This window comes from Oncorhynchus gorbuscha, unplaced genomic scaffold (genome assembly GCF_021184085.1).
Source record: "Oncorhynchus gorbuscha isolate QuinsamMale2020 ecotype Even-year unplaced genomic scaffold, OgorEven_v1.0 Un_scaffold_3557, whole genome shotgun sequence".
Classification (NCBI taxonomy): domain Eukaryota; kingdom Metazoa; phylum Chordata; class Actinopteri; order Salmoniformes; family Salmonidae; genus Oncorhynchus; species Oncorhynchus gorbuscha.
The window spans coordinates 16362-32128 of NW_025747765.1; the positions used below are offsets into that span (position 1 = coordinate 16362).

Genomic DNA, 15767 nt, shown 5'->3' on the forward strand with positions numbered 1-15767 from the left:
GGGAAAATGCGTGCATTTTAACATGAGTCACTTTTCAAAAGTCGCTAAAAGTTCAAAATAAATGTTTTAAAAGTAGCTAAATTTGTTGCTAGGTGCTGTTTGAAAAAAAAGTTTCCAGAGTAAGTCACTTGATTTGGAGGTTTGATTGATTGAGATTGATTGATTCATTTGATTCGCTCTTTTGTCCTCCGGCCGAAGTATACGACCATCATTGCGTTCTTATGACTTGATAAATAAATGTATTTTTCTTGGTCAATCTTCATTTTATACCGCTCCTGTGTTCCGTGGCTTTTAATATGGAAAATTCACAGGACATTTTGCCCGGGACTTTTATTTTGACACAATTCAAGGCGGAGGGTAGGCGTGGCTAGCTTCACAATGCTCATTGATTGGCTCTAAATATCCTGATGGTCTCTCCCCATTTTCTGGTCAGCTGAGGAGTCGGTCAGTCATGTGACTAAAGTCTGACATGACACAATAGTGTAATGAAAAGTGTTGTCATTGTGAAGTTCTTGTGATCAAGTCGGGATGATGGGGTTGACGAAAACAAGCGCTTGCAGCGTTGTGTTGCTACTTGTCGTGGCAATTGATACAGGTAATTAGTTAGCTCTGTCTAGTGATTGTGTCCGATATATCTGTGTTTCAAATAGTTCAATTCCAGTTTGAATATTAACTGCGCCGTTATCCAAACATGCTTGAAATCACGACGGTGACTCCACAGAGTTTAGTCCGCTAAGTACGGTGACTCAGGCTCCAGCAATCAAATGGATTAAATCGATTAATGTGCTTTACTTGGTCGGGTTTCATGTCAGCGTTCAATGTGAAAGCAAAAGTTGGCTAGATACAATGTTAACGTTTTCCTGATCAGAAACCCCCCCCACTGCGCTGTTCCACGACGTCTGCTGCAGCAATCCGGGCTGGGGATTTTGCAATTAGACTGCATTTAAAGACCAACCGCAGCATTTTTAATAACATCATTTCAATGTCTCCAACTCTTGTTTGCAGGGTTCTCGAATCCCCTCAAATCAAAAGAATCCTGGGGATATGTTGACGTACGCGAGGGGGCACATATGTTCTGGTGGCTTTACTATGCTGACAGCCCGTCCGCCAGCTACTCCCAGCTGCCTCTCGTGATGTGGCTGCAGGTGAGTAACCTTACACTAGTCTACACTATACTACTCTCTTACCTATCTGGGAGTGAAGTGAGTAACCTTACACTACACTAGTCTACACTATACTACTCTCTTACCCATCTAGAAGTGAAGTGGGTAACCTTACACTACACTAGTCTACACTATACTACTCTCTTACCCATCTGGGAGTGAAGTGAGTAACCTTACACTACACGACTCTTACCTAGCTACAAGTGGGTAACCTTACACCACAGGTGGTTGGTAGCACCTTAATTGGGGAGGGCAGGCTCATGATAATGACTGGAGTGGAACTGCAAGAGATACATCCTCTACCATCCCTCCCTCTGTATCTCTTACAGTGAGAGGGAGGGAGGGTAGAGGAGGTATCTCTTACAGGGAGAGGGAGGGTAGAGGATATATCTCTAATAGTGGTACATGTCTCCATTCCAGGGAGGCCCGGGAGGATCAGGCTGTGGCTTCGGGAACTTTGAGGAGATCGGACCCCTGGACAGAGACCTTGAGCCTAGGAAAAACTCCTGGGTAAACCACACACACACACACACACACACACACACACACACACACACACACACACACACACACACACACACACACGGCTCATCAATGGAAACTGTGATGTCAGTGTTTAAGGTGTGTGTGTTTTGCCCCTGCAGGTTCAGTACTCCAGTGTATTGTTCGTTGATAACCCGGTAGGAACAGGCTTCAGCTACACGGACTCAGACGAGGCCTTCGCTACTGACGTGTCTACGGTCGCCTCCGACATGCTGGTGCTGCTCAAACACTTCTTCAACAAGGAGGAACAGTTCCAGGTGGGTTCAGCTTCACACGGGTCGGATCACCAAGGGTGGGTTCAGCCTCACACGGGTTGGGTCACCAGGGGTGGGTTCAGCTTCACACGGGTCGGGTCACCAGGGGTGGGTTCAGCTTCACACGGGTCGGGTCACCAGGGGTGGGTTCAGCTTCACACGGGTCGGGTCACCAGGGGTGGGTTCAGCTTCACACGGGTCGGGTCACCAGGGGTGGGTTCAGCTTCACACGGGTCGGGTCACCAGGGGTGGGTTCAGCTTCACACGGGTCGGGTCACCAGGGGTGGGTTCAGCTTCACACGGGTCGGGTCACCAGGGGTGGGTTCAGCTTCACACGGGTCGGATCACCAGGGGTGGGTTCAGCTTCACACGGGTCGGATCACCAGGGGTGGGTTCAGCTTCACACGGGTCGGATCACCAGGGTGGGTTCAGCTTCACACGGGTCGTCGGGTCACCAGGGGTGGGTTCAGCTTCACACGGGTCGTCGGGTCACCAGGGGTGGGTTCAGCTTCACACGGGTCGTCGGGTCACCAGGGGTGGGTTCAGCTTCACACGGGTCGTCGGGTCACCAGGGGTGGGTTCAGCTTCACACGGGTCGTCGGGTCACCAGGGTGGGTTCAGCTTCACACGGGTCGTCGGATCACCAGGGGTGGGGGTGGGTTCAGTTCACGGGTCTTCACCAGGGGTGGGTTCAGCCTCACACGGGGGATCACCAGGGGTGGGTTCAGCCTCACACGGGTCGGATCACCAGGGGTGGGTTCAGCCTCACACGGGTCGGATCACCAGGGGTGGGTTCAGCCTCACACGGGTCGGATCACCAGGGGTGGGTTCAGCCTCACACGGGTCGGATCACCAGGGGTGGGTTCAGCCTCACACGGGTCGGATCACCAGGGTGAGTTCGGGTGGGTTCAGCTTCACACGGGTCGGATCACCAGGGGTGGGTTCAGCCTCACACGGGTCGGATCACCAGGGGTGGGTTCAGCCTCACACGGGTCGGATCACCAGGGGTGGGTTCAGCCTCACACGGGTCGGATCACCAGGGGTGAGTTCCGGGTGGGTTCAGCTTCACACGGGTCGGGTCACCAGGGGTGAGTTCCGGGTGGGTTCAGCTTCACACGGGTCGGATCACCAGGGGTGGGTTCAGCCTCACACGGGTCGGATCACCAGGGGTGGGTTCAGCCTCACACGGGTCGGGTCACCAGGGGTGGGTTCAGCCTCACACGGGTCGGGTCACCAGGGGTGGGTTCAGCCTCACACGGGTCGGGTCACCAGGGGTGGGTTCAGCTTCACACGGGTCGGGTCACCAGGGGTGGGTTCAGCTTCACACGGGTCGTCGGGTCACCAGGGGTGGGTTCAGCTTCACACGGGTCGGGTCACCAGGGGTGGGTTCAGCTTCACACGGGTCGTCGGGTCACCAGGGGTGGGTTCAGCATCACACGGGTCGTCGGGTCACCAGGGGTGGGTTCAGCTTCACACGGGTCGTCGGGTCACCAGGGGTGGGTTCAGCTTCACACGGGTCGTCGGGTCACCAGGGGTGGGTTCAGCCTCACACGGGTCGTATCACCAGGGGTGGGTTCAGCCTCACACGGGTCGGATCACCAGGGGTGGGTTCAGCCTCACACGGGTCGGATCACCAGGGGTGGGTTCAGCCTCACACGGGTCGGATCACCAGGGGTGGGTTCAGCCTCACACGGGTCGGATCACCAGGGGTGGGTTCAGCCTCACACGGGTCGGATCACCAGGGGTGGGTTCAGCCTCACACGGGTCGGATCACCAGGGTGGGTTCAGCCTCACACGGGTCGGATCACCAGGGGTGGGTTCAGCCTCACACGGGTCGGATCACCAGGGGTGGGTTCAGCCTCACCAGGGGTGGGTTCAGCCTCACACGGGTCGGATCACCAGGGGTGAGTTCCGGGTGGGTTCAGCTTCACACGGGTCGGATCACCAGGGGTGAGTTCAGCTTCACACGGGTCGGATCACCAGGGGAGAGTTCCGGGTGGGTTCAGCTTCACGCGGGTCGGATCACCAGGGGTGGGTTCAGCTTCACACGGGTCGGGGCTGTATTGTCTCAAACTACTCAATACATTTACATTTTTTAAATTTACATTTTTTAAATTATTTTTTAAAATAATATAGATTTTTAACCTATTGTTATTTTTTGTCTTCTCTAGAGCGTGCCCTTCTACATATTCTCAGAGTCCTATGGAGGGAAGATGGCTGCCGCGATCTCACTGGAACTCACTAAGGTAGGCACAAATTGCATCCTATTCCCTGTATAGTGTATATGGGCTCTGGTGAAAGCAGTGCACTCTAAAGGGAGTAGTGGAGCCATTTGGGATGAGAACCTTCTGTCTCTGCTGTGGGGAAACCTTTTCCAGTTCTAACACTTGGTATGTAAGTGAATAGGAACCACGCATGGAGAAACTGGTAGCTCAGTTGTACCTGACTCGATAATGGAACAGGGTTTTCAAACTAAAGACTGATATTCACTGTCATGTGTTGAGCCATGCATGACTCAGAGAGGAACTAATGACTGGTGCTAAGTTGGGGCCTACTTCCTCAAACCTCTACCCACACTGGTCAGCACAGTACCTTGGGTTCCTGTCTGTCTCGGCCTTTCTAGCTGTCTCTGTCTCTCTCAATTCAATATACTTTAATGACATGGGAGGAGTTGTGCCTCTTGGCTAATGATATTCAAGATAATAATTGACTGGTTAATTCCTGGAATAATTCATTGATCTGATTTGGTTACTGTATTATTGACTGTATGTTTTACTCCATGTGTAACTCTGTGTCATTGTATCTGTCGAATTGCTTTGCTTTATCTTGGCCAGGTCGATATTGTAAATGAGAACTTGTTCTCAACTTGCCTACCTGGTTAAATAAAGGTGAAATAAATCAAATAAAATTAGGTTATCCTATCCAAATGAATCTGAGGGTCACCATTTAAGGGTTGGATTGGAGACCTTTTGAATAAACTTTATCGGTAGTTATCACTAGCCGTTATACCACTTAATCCTATATCAACAATTGTCTTAATGAACAGTCAATTACTCCATTATCATTACAGGCAATTACTCCGTTATCATTAGTCACTTACTCCGTTATCATTAGTCACTTGCTGCTATCATTAGTTATCATTAGTCACTTGCTCCGTTATCATTAGTCACTTGCTCCGTTATCATTAGTCACTTGCTCCGTTATCATTTATCATTGCTCCGTCATCTTGCTCCGTTATCATTACAGTCACTTGCTCCGTTATCATTACAGTCACTTGCTCCGTTATCATTACAGTCACAAATTAATAATTTGTTCTTAACTGACTTGCCTAGTTAAATAAAGGTTCATATAAAATAACAGTGTTTAAGAAAACGTGTTTACTTTGTCATTTTGTGCTATTGGCTCCATTTTCTCTTTGTCACAAAAAAATGGGACGAAAAAGTCAGACTCTTTCTCTCTTTCAATACGCGTCTCTTGGTACGCGTCTCTTGGTACGCGTCTCTTGGTACGCGTCTCTTGGTACGCGTCTCCTGGTACGCGTCTCCTGGTACGCGTCTCTTGGTACGCGTCTCTGCGTCTCTTGGTACGCGTCTCTGCGTCTCTTGGTACGCGTCTCTGCGTCTCTTGGTACGCGTCTCTGCGTCTCTTGGTACGCGTCTCTGCGTCTCCTGGTACGCGTCTCTGCGTCTCTGCGTCTCCTGGTACGCGTCTCTTGGTACGCGTCTCTGCGTCTCTTGGTACGCGTCTCTGCGTCTCCTGGTACGCGTCTCTTGGTACGCGTCTCTTGGTACGCGTCTCCTGGTACGCGTCTCTTGGTACGCGTCTCTGCGTCTCTGCGTCTCTTGGTACGCGTCTCTGCGTCTCTTGGTACGCGTCTCTGCGTACGCGTCTCTTGGTACGCGTCTCTTGGTACGCGTCGTCTCTTGGTACGCGTCTCTTGGTACGCGTCTCTTGGTACGCGTCTCTGGTACGCGTCTCTACGCGTCTCTTGGTACGCGTCTCTTGGTACGCGTCTCTGCGTCTCTTGGTACGCGTCTCTGCGTCTCTTGGTACGCGTCTCTTGGTACGCGTCTCTGCGTCTCTTGGTACGCGTCTCTTGGTACGCGTCTCTGCGTCTCTTGGTACGCGTCTCTGCGTCTCTTGGTACGCGTCTCTGCGTCTCTTGGTACGCGTCTCTTGGTACGCGTCTCTTGGTACGCGTCTCCTGGTACGCGTCTCTGCGTCTCTTGGTACGCGTCTCCTGGTACGCGTCTCCTGGTACGCGTCTCTTGGTACGCGTCTCCTGGTACGCGTCTCTTGGTACGCGTCTCTTGGTACGCGTCTCTTGGTACGCGTCTCCTGGTACGCGTCTCCTGGTACGCGTCTCTGCGTCTCCTGGTACGCGTCTCTGCGTCTCCTGGTACGCGTCTCTTGGTACGCGTCTCTGCGTCTCTTGGTACGCGTCTCTGCGTCTCTTGGTACGCGTCTCTTGGTACGCGTCTCTGCGTCTCTTGGTACGCGTCTCTGCGTCTCTTGGTACGCGTCTCTGCGTCTCTTGGTACCCGTCTCTTGGTACCCGTCTCTTGGTACCCGTCTCTTGGTACCCGTCTCTTGGTACCCGTCTCTTGGTACCCGTCTCTTGGTACCCGTCTCTTGGTACCGCGTCTCTTGGTACGCGTCTCTTGGTACGCGTCTCTGCGTCTCTTGGTACGCGCGTCTCTTGGTCTTGGTACGCGCGTCTCTTGGTACGCGTCTCTGCGTCTCTTGGTACGCGTCTCTGCGTCTCCTGGTACGCGTCTCTTGGTACACGTCTCTGCGTCTCCTGGTACGCGTCTCTGCGTCTCTTGGTACGCGTCTCTTGGTACGCGTCTCTGCGTCTCTTGGTACGCGTCTCTGCGTCTCTTGGTACGCGTCTCTTGGTACGCGTCTCTGCGTCTCTTGGTACGCGTCTCTGCGTCTCTTGGTACCCGTCTCTTGGTACCCGTCTCTTGGTACGCGTCTCTTGGTACGCGTCTCTTGGTACGCGTCTCTTGGTACGCGTCTCTTGGTACGCGTCTCTGCGTCTCTTGGTACGCGTCTCTGCGTCTCCTGGTATGCGTCTCTTGGTACACGTCTCTGCGTCTCCTGGTACGCGTCTCTGCGTCTCTTGGTACGCGTCTCTTGGCACGCGTCTCTGGTACGCGTCTCTCGTCTCTTGGTACCCGTCTCTTGGTACGCGTCTCTTGGTACGCGTCTCTGCGTCTCTTGGTGCGTCTCTCCTTGGTACGCGTCTCTTGGTACGCGTCTCTTGGTACGCGTCTCTTACGCGCGTCTCTTGGTACGCGTCTCTTGGTCTCTTGGTACGCGTCTCTTGGTACGCGTCTCTTGGTACGCGTCTCTTGGTACGCGTCTCTTGGTACGCGTCTCTTGGTACGCGTCTCTTGTGCCTCTTGGCGTCTCTGCGTCTCCTGGTACGTCTCGCGTCTCTTGGTACCGCGTCTCTTGGTACGCCGTCTCTTGGTACGCGTCTCTTGGTACGCGTCTCTTGGTACGCGTCTCTTGGTACGCGTCTCTTGGTACGCGTCTCTTGGTACGCGCGCGTCTCTTGGTCGCCTCGCGTCTCTTGGTACGCGTCTCTTGGTACGTCTCTGCGTCTCTTGGTACGCGTCTCTTGTCTCTACGCGTCTCTTGGTACGCGTCAGCGTCTCTTGCACGCGTCTTGGTACGCTGCCTCTTGGTACGCGTCTCTTGGTACGCGTCTCTTGGTACGCGTCTCTTGGTACGCGTCTCTTGGTACGCGTCTCTTGGTACGCGTCTCTTGGTACGCGTCTCTTGGTACGCGTCTCTTGGTACCCGTCTCGTCTCTTGGTACCCGTCTCTTGGTACGCGTCTCTTGGTACCCGTCTCGTCTCTTGGTACGCGTCTCTTGGTACCCGTCTCTTGGTACGCGTCTCTGCGTCTCTTGGTACCCGTCTCTTGGTACGCGTCTCTTGGTACGTGTCTCTTGGTACGCGTCTCTGCGTCTCTTGGTACGCGTCTCTGCGTCTCTTGGTACGCGTCTCTGCGTCTCTTGGTACCCGTCTCTTGGTACGCGTCTCTTGGTACGCGTCTCTTGGTACGCGTCTCTTGGTACGCGTCCTCTTGGTACGCGTCTCACGCGTCTCGTCTCTTGGTACGCGCAGACTGTCTTCTCTATTGGCGTCTCTTGGTACCCGTCTCTCGTCTCTTGGTACGCGTCTCTGCGTCTCTTGGTACGCGTCTCTGTACGCGTCTCTTGGTACGCGTCTCTTGGCTCTCAAGCCTGGCTGGTGGTAACCCATGCAGATGACAAGGTGTACTGCTGACAGACTGTCTTCTGACCTCCTCAGGACATTCAGTCGTAAAGGTAGAGCAGTTTATTCGTCTTGTGATCGCTCGAAAGGGGCGCCGTCAAATACGGACCTGTACATCTGGGATGTAGCACTCTGTTCTCCATCAACCCCAACTGAGGGGGACTTCACTTCATCTGCTCTGTTCTCCATCGACCCCAACTGAGGGGAACTGAGGGGGACTTCACTTCATCTGCTCTGTTCTCCATCAACCCCAACTGAGGGGGACTTCACTTCATCGGCTCTGTTCTCCATCGACCCCAACTGAGGGGGACTTCACTTCATCGGCTCTGTTTTCCATCAACCCCAAATGAGGGGGACTTCACTTCATCGGCTCTGTTCTCCATCGACCCCAACTGAGGGGGACTTCACTTCATCGGCTCTGTTTTCCATCAACCCCAAATGAGGGGGACTTCTCTTCATCTGCTCTGTTCTCCATCGACCCCAACTGAGGGGAACTGAGGGGGACTTCACTTCATCGGCTCTGTTCTCCATCGACCCCAAATGAGGGGAACTGAGGGGGACTTCACTTCATCGGCACCACAAAAGTAAAACCTTCCCATGAATCAAAGTAAACGTGTAACAACGATGGTCAAATAAGACCGGAATATACTCGGCTGTTAGTGGTGAAGCAATAATAATTATCTTTGTGGTGGTAATAATATTAACAGCAATTACAATACATAACGAGAATTCTGGTACCAGTTGTAAAATGACTGTTAGTAATGGCATGTTAAAGACTAGTAATTGTGTGTGTCACACACTCTCTCTAATTGTCTGTAACACATCTCTCTCTCTCTCTAGGCCGTAGAAAAAGGAACCCTGAAGTGTAACTTTGTCGGAGTGGCTCTGGGAGACTCTTGGATCTCTCCACTGGGTCAGTATTTACCTCAGAGCACGGAACATCCAGACACCCACTTAGAGCGTCGGAACGCCCACTTAGAGCGTCGGAACGCCCACTTAGAGCGTCAGGACGCCCACTTAGAGCGTGGGGACGCCCACTTAGAGCGTGGGGACGCCCACTTAGAGCGTGGGGACGCCCACTTAGAGCGTGGGGACGCCCACTTAGAGCGTGGGGACGCCCACTTAGAGCGTGGGGACGCCCACTTAGAGCGTGGGGACGCCCACTTAGAGCGTGGGGACGCCCACTTAGAGCGTGGGGACGCCCACTTAGAGCGTGGGGACGCCCACTTAGAGCGTGGGGACGTGACTTTTCCCTTGTGAATATCAGAACATGTCTGATAAAACCTTCAGCAGACAGCTGTTTAAAAGTCAGACCAGTCTGTACAACACTGTATTGGCCAGAAAGGTCTACTCTAACCCTGAAACGCCTGAGATTTACCACTAGTGTCCAGTTCAGGCTCACTAACCACACGTGAACACACTGCGTACCAAATGCCACACTATTCCCTATATAGGGTACTACTTACGTCAAGAGCCCTATGGGTCCTGGTCAACCGTAGTGGCCTAACAGGAAATAAGGTGTAATTTGGTTCTCCGCTGTTGTTCCCTGTGTGGTCATGTGACTGACTGAACAAACGGTTAATCTACTGCTGCAGGTTTCTCCTCTTGTAAAAACCCTTGTCTGGACGGCTCAGAACAGCTTCATGCATGAGGGGGTTGTTGTACTGTTCCGGTCAAAGTCACCAGGGGTGTGTTCATAAGTGCACACCCGTAGCAAACTGTTTTTGCAACGTGAACACTCATTTCTTATTGGAGAAGTTCAGGTAGGTCCCCTTTCGGTTTCAGCCCTGGTTGCTTCTGCGTTGTTCCACCCCCCCCCCCCTGGCTAGCTAACCAGTGTGTTCCCTACTGACGGTATAACCCTGGCTAGCTAACCAGTGTGTTCCCTACTGACTGTATGACCCTGGCTAGCTAACCAGTGTGTTTCCTACTGACGGTATGACCCTGGCTAGCTAACCAGTGTGTTCCCTACTGACGGTATAACCCTGGCTAGCTAACCAGTGTGTTCCCTACTGACGGTATGACCCTGACTAGCTAACCAGTGTGTTCCCTACTGACGGTATAACCCTGGCTAGCTAACCAGTGTGTTCCCTACTGACGGTATGACCCTGGCTAGCTAACCAGTGTGTTCCCTACTGACGGTATGACCCTGGCTAGCTAACCAGTGTGTTCCCTACTGACGGTATAACCCTGGCTAGCTAACCAGTGTGTTCCCTACTGACGGTATAACCCTGGCTAGCTAACCAGTGTGTTCCCTACTGACGGTATGACCCTGGCTAGCTAACCAGTGTGTTCCCTACTGACGGTATGACCCTGGCTAGCTAACCAGTGTGTTCCCTACTGACGGTATAACCCTGGCTAGCTAACCAGTGTGTTCCCTACTGACGGTATGACCCTGGCTAGCTAACCAGTGTGTTCCCTACTGACGGTATGACCCTGGCTAGCTAACCAGTGTGTTTCCTACTGACTGTATAACCCTGGGTAGTGTTCAGTATGGCACCACTGTATTGGACGAGTCCAGGTAGTCCCCTTCCGTTTCCCATGTTGTTATTGTCCCCATTCGGTGCCTAATGAACTGCACAGCAAAGCAAACGTTCTTCTCCTCTTCATCTGCAGACTCTGTTATGACCTGGGGTCCTTATCTGTACACCACGGTGAGTCTCTCACACACACACGCAGACAGACAGACACAGACACACACACACACACACACACACACACACACACACACACACACACACACAGCCTAGTAAAATGCGTTTTCCATGTTTGTTTGTTTACAGGCACATTTAGCTTTTGATGCGTTTTACATTCTATGTAGTTCTTTCTGCAGACTGGGTTGTTTAAAGTCTGGAGAATACAAAATGCAGCTTGTTTTGGTACCTAGGTATTGTAGTTTCTCTTCTTCGACTGTCTCCCCATTGTCCTCCAGTCCCTGCTAGATGACTACGGCCTGCGGGAGGTGAACAGTGGTGCATGTTGGGTAATGTAGTTCTCTGACCCGTCTCCCCATTGTCCTCCAGTCCCTGCTAGATGACTACGGCCTGCGGGAGGTGAGCAGTGCAGCAGAGGCGGTGAAGCAGGCAGTGGATCAGGGGCAGTACCTGAAGGCCACAGAGCTCTGGTCTGTCACTGAGAGTGTCGTGGAACAGGTCAGTTTTGTGTGTGTGTGAATCACTGAGAGTGTCGTGGAACGGGTCAGTGGTGTGTGTTGGTGTGAATCACAGAGTGTTGTGGAATGGGTCAGTTGTGTGTGTGTGTGTGTGTGTGTGTGTGTGTGTGTGAACTCCATGGTCATTCAGCTCCCGTCTGATTTCAGAACACAAACGGAGTCAACTTCTACAACATCCTCACCCAGGAACCTGATGAGGAGATGTCCTCCGTGGCTGGAGAAGGATTCCTCTGTAAGATGCCTTTTCAGTTCCGTCTTAAACCAGAGAATAACAAACAAACAAACAAATGGTTTATTTGAACATCCTGGTACATATTGTATGACATATTTTAAAACACAAGTAAAACAAGTTTTGATACAAAATATACAATCTGTGAAAAGATTGTCCTTTCTAGATTACACTGTCACTTCCTGTTTTTTAAGTTGGTTTACTTTTCGTGGTCCCTCCCACAGCCCTGCTGATGCGGCACCACATTAGCCCCCTCCACCGCCAATCACTGAGCCAGTTGATGAACGGGCCAATCAGGAAGAAGCTGGGAATCATCCCTCAGAATGTCACCTGGGGAGGTAAGACACTGCTACTGAGTCAAAAAATTGATTCATTTTAAAAAGTGCTTATATTTAACTTTTTTGGCAACCCGACCAAATTCGCATAGACATATGTTTTATAAATCTGTCATTCTACTTGAAAGGAAGTCTAAGAAGCGGTAGATCTATTCTAGGTGTGCTATTTCTATGCGTCACATTCTTAAGTTACATTTTGTGTGTCTTGTACACCATCTTCAAACAGCTCAAATACAATATTTTTGGTTATGGAAAGCTGTTGCACCGCGCTTTAGATGGTACAATGATTCTCTACACAATGACTGTTTTGTCACAAACCGAAATTAGGTGAACTATTTAAAAGTATATATATATATACATTTTTTAAATGTAACCAGGAAATGGTTGCATATTGCACCTTTTCTTTAAAAATAAGTGTGTCCTCCTCTCTGACCTCTCTCCTGCTCCACTTCTCAATCTCTCACCCTTCTCTCTGACGTCTCTCATATCTCCCGCTCCACTTCTCAATCTCTCACCCTCCTCTCTCACCCCCTTCCCCCCTCTAGGTCAGGCTGAGGCAGTGTTCAGCAGCATGTCAGGTGACTTCATGAAGCCAGTGGTGGACGTGGTGGATCAGCTGTTGGATGCCGGGGTCAACGTCACTGTCTACAACGGACAGCTGGACCTCATAGTGGACACCATGGGTCAGTGATTCCCCTAGCGAGAGTTGTTTACCGGTGGAGGGGCACAGAATCATCATGCAACACTTACATTTTGTAGTGAAATCTGTTGAAGCATAAACAGTGGAGACCGGGGAGGTGTCGTCCGGGAGGTGTCGTCCGGGAGGTGTCGTCCGGGGAGGTGTCGTCCGGGGAGGTGTCCGGGGGATGTTACTTTCTGAATGAAATCAGTTAGTAGCAGCTTGACAGGGTGTGATGTGGATGGGGGGGGGCCCAATGTGGATCTGGACGCGGGGGGGGGGGCGACGTGGATCATTTGGTGTCATCATAGTGGTTTCTGATTGGTGGTCAGACTGTCTCAGGTGGAACAAATTTACTCCTTTTTTCAATGTTGAAGACTTACGCAAACATTATTTCTGAATTTAAAAGAAATCTGAGTGATCTAGTTTTTCAAAAGTATCTGTAGTCATCTGATTATATTTTAGCTGGTAACAGATTTTTTATTTTATTTTTTATAATCCGTTACTCCCCAACCCTGACTATAGTGCAGTCAACCATTAATCAATATTACCATTAATACATTGACTATTGGTCCCTGATACTTTCATACATGAGGATTGTTGATTTGGATACAGATGATCAATTGATTACTGATTGATTGATTATGTCTTATCACAGGTCAGGAGCAATGGGTGAAGCAGCTGAAGTGGTTGGGGCTCCAGAGCTTCAGCCAAATGAAATGGACCGCCCTTAATGACCCTGCCTTCCCGGGGGTGACCGGCGCCTTCTACAAGACCTACAAGAACTTCTCCTTCTACTGGATCCTTAAGGCTGGTCACATGGTGAGGAAACAGAAACGTGTGTCCTAAAATCTCTTTTTTCTTTTCAACATTATATTTATTAGCTTTTCAGACGGGGTCAAGCATCAGTTGGAACAGTAATATTGATCTCTCCTTTTCTCCCAAAGTGCAACCTTGTTTTACTTCCCTTCGTGGGTTTGAAACAAAATGACTGGTATATGGAAACATCCTCTATAGCCCATGCCTACATAAATCCCTTGGTTTTTACAATGGTGGAGAGTAGTGAATGAGTGTACACTTCAGGAGGGAGAGATTATTGGGACGTGAGCCTAGTGTCTGAGTAGGAAGGTGATGCAGAAGATTGAACCCCAGTATTCAGTCATTATAGCCTTTCATTGGGAATATCTCAATTGCGTCCTCTCTCCTTCTCAAAGCCTGTTGGAGGAGAAGATAAGAGGGGAGGGGCCTCTGGCTTTCTCATCCAATGGGTTTTGAGAAGGAGACAAGGAGAAAGGTTATGCAATTGAGATCCTCCCCTAGTATCCCTTTTTGTCTTGCACTCCCATGATTCATTGCTCTCTCTCTGTTATCAGATCCCCTCGGACCAGGGACCCATGGCACTGCAGATGCTGAAGATGATCACACAGCAGGACTGACACACACACACACTCTCTCACTTAATAACACACACACGCATACCGCACACACTAGAGCTGGACGATATGGAGACAAACCAATCCAGATTATGATATATTTCCTTTTTTATTTTTTTGCAATATTGTTAAATCAGTTATTTTGGGGGAGGTGTGCTAAAGCCGGACCACATGGACTAAAAGTCCTATCGTGATGAATGTAACTACTGTGTTTAATAGTGAGTTACTTTACATTAGCGAAGAGCTAGCTATCATGTTTAATGGTTAGTTACTTTACATTAGCGAAGAGCTAGCTATCATGTTTAATGGTTAGTTACTTTACATTAGCGAAGAGCTAGCTATCTAGCTTTACATTCATGTTTAATGTTTATGGTCAGTTACTTTACACTAGCGAAGAACTAATAAGAGCATCTTCTGTAAGATGAGGGAATAAGAGCGTCTGCTAAATGACCCATTTTTAAATGTAAATTAGCGGCAGGGCTCTAGACGTGTGTTTCCAGGGCCAGGTAAGACAACTGAGATGGTAGACTACGATCCAAAAAGTAAGATTCCGGTACACAAGGATGGAGGCAGCGGTAACTGGTTGGTTGGTAGCTAGGACTCCGTTACACAAGGCGGGAGGCAGCAGTAACTGGTTGGTAGCTAGCTAGGACTCCGGTACACAAGGCGGGAGGCAGCGGTAACTGGTTGGTAGCTAGCTAGGACTCCGGTACACAAGGCGGGAGGCAGCGGTAACTGGTTGGTAGCTAGCTAGGACTCCGGTACACAAGGCGGGAGGCAGCGGTAACTGGTTGGTAGCTAGCTAGGACTCCGGTACACAAGGCGGGAGGCAGCGGTAACTGGTTGGTAGCTAGGACTCCGGTACACAAGGCGGGAGGCAGCGGTAACTGGTTGGTAGCTAGGACTCCCTTACACAAGGCGGGAGGCAGCGGTAACACTGGTTGCTAGCTAGCTAGGACACAGGTAGTTTCGTTCTCCCCTCATCATAATTTTATTTCCCTTTTGACCAACATTTAAATCTCCTAGAATATCATGTGTCCCTCAAGCATGAAGATCAATACTAACCTACTTCATGGTGATTTGTTTGACAATCAGATAAAACCAGACATGTAGTGTTCATGCCACATTAAAAGGTCATACATTTTCACAGTTAAATGACATGTCTTCACACACAGGAAGTCCCGTGAAGAAAACATGTGTCTTCTTATGGAAATCAAATGCCAGTCCAACTGATTCATCCTGCTGCCAGCCCTGAGGGACAGGCTGAGACTTTTCATAGCAGGAATCAACAACGATGCATAGGCTATTACTGTTGACCAGATAATGGTTCTAGAACAATCCACAGGAACGTTGTGTAGCAAAATCCCCCCAAAGAATGGTTCTAGAACAATCCACAGGAACGTTGTGTAGCAAAATTCCCCCAAAGAATGGTTCTAGAACAATCCACAGGAACGTAGTGTAGCAAAATAACCCAAAACGATTTGGTATGAGGAAGATGGTGTCTGTAATTTTTTGGTTTATCGTCCCAGCTCTAGTACGTACACACACACACACACACACACTCTCTCTGATGCCAGCTGGAATGGCTCTGTCAGATATGGCAATCAGGAAGAATCACCAAATATAACCGACTGCTCAGTCCAGCATCATATATTGATCTCTATCTCGT

The 15767-nt window shown here is 50.3% G+C and overlaps 1 protein-coding gene across 1 annotated transcript; it reads left to right on the forward strand.

Moving 5' to 3' along the window:
- The first annotated feature begins 437 nt into the window (after positions 1-437).
- LOC124027921 (retinoid-inducible serine carboxypeptidase-like) lies at positions 438-14435 on the forward strand. Its single transcript, XM_046340125.1, has 13 exons — positions 438-595; positions 1006-1145; positions 1584-1673; positions 1808-1963; positions 4132-4206; positions 9091-9163; positions 10867-10904; positions 11274-11402; positions 11570-11654; positions 11876-11989; positions 12532-12669; positions 13324-13487; positions 14039-14435. Exons 1-13 carry the CDS (start codon positions 529-531, stop codon positions 14099-14101), a joined length of 1332 nt encoding a protein of 443 aa, XP_046196081.1. The 5' UTR covers positions 438-528; the 3' UTR covers positions 14102-14435.
- Positions 14436-15767: the final 1332 nt, after the last annotated feature.

Coding starts and splice junctions, on each gene's coding strand:
- LOC124027921 (XM_046340125.1), top strand. CDS start 529: ATGATGGGGTTGACGAAAACAAGCGCTTGCAGCGTTGTGTTGCTACTT. Junction 4,207..9,090: donor TCTCACTGGAACTCACTAAG/GTAGGCACAAAT, acceptor CTCTCTCTCTAG/GCCGTAGAAAAAGGAACCCT. Junction 12,670..13,323: donor CCTCATAGTGGACACCATGG/GTCAGTGATTCC, acceptor GTCTTATCACAG/GTCAGGAGCAATGGGTGAAG.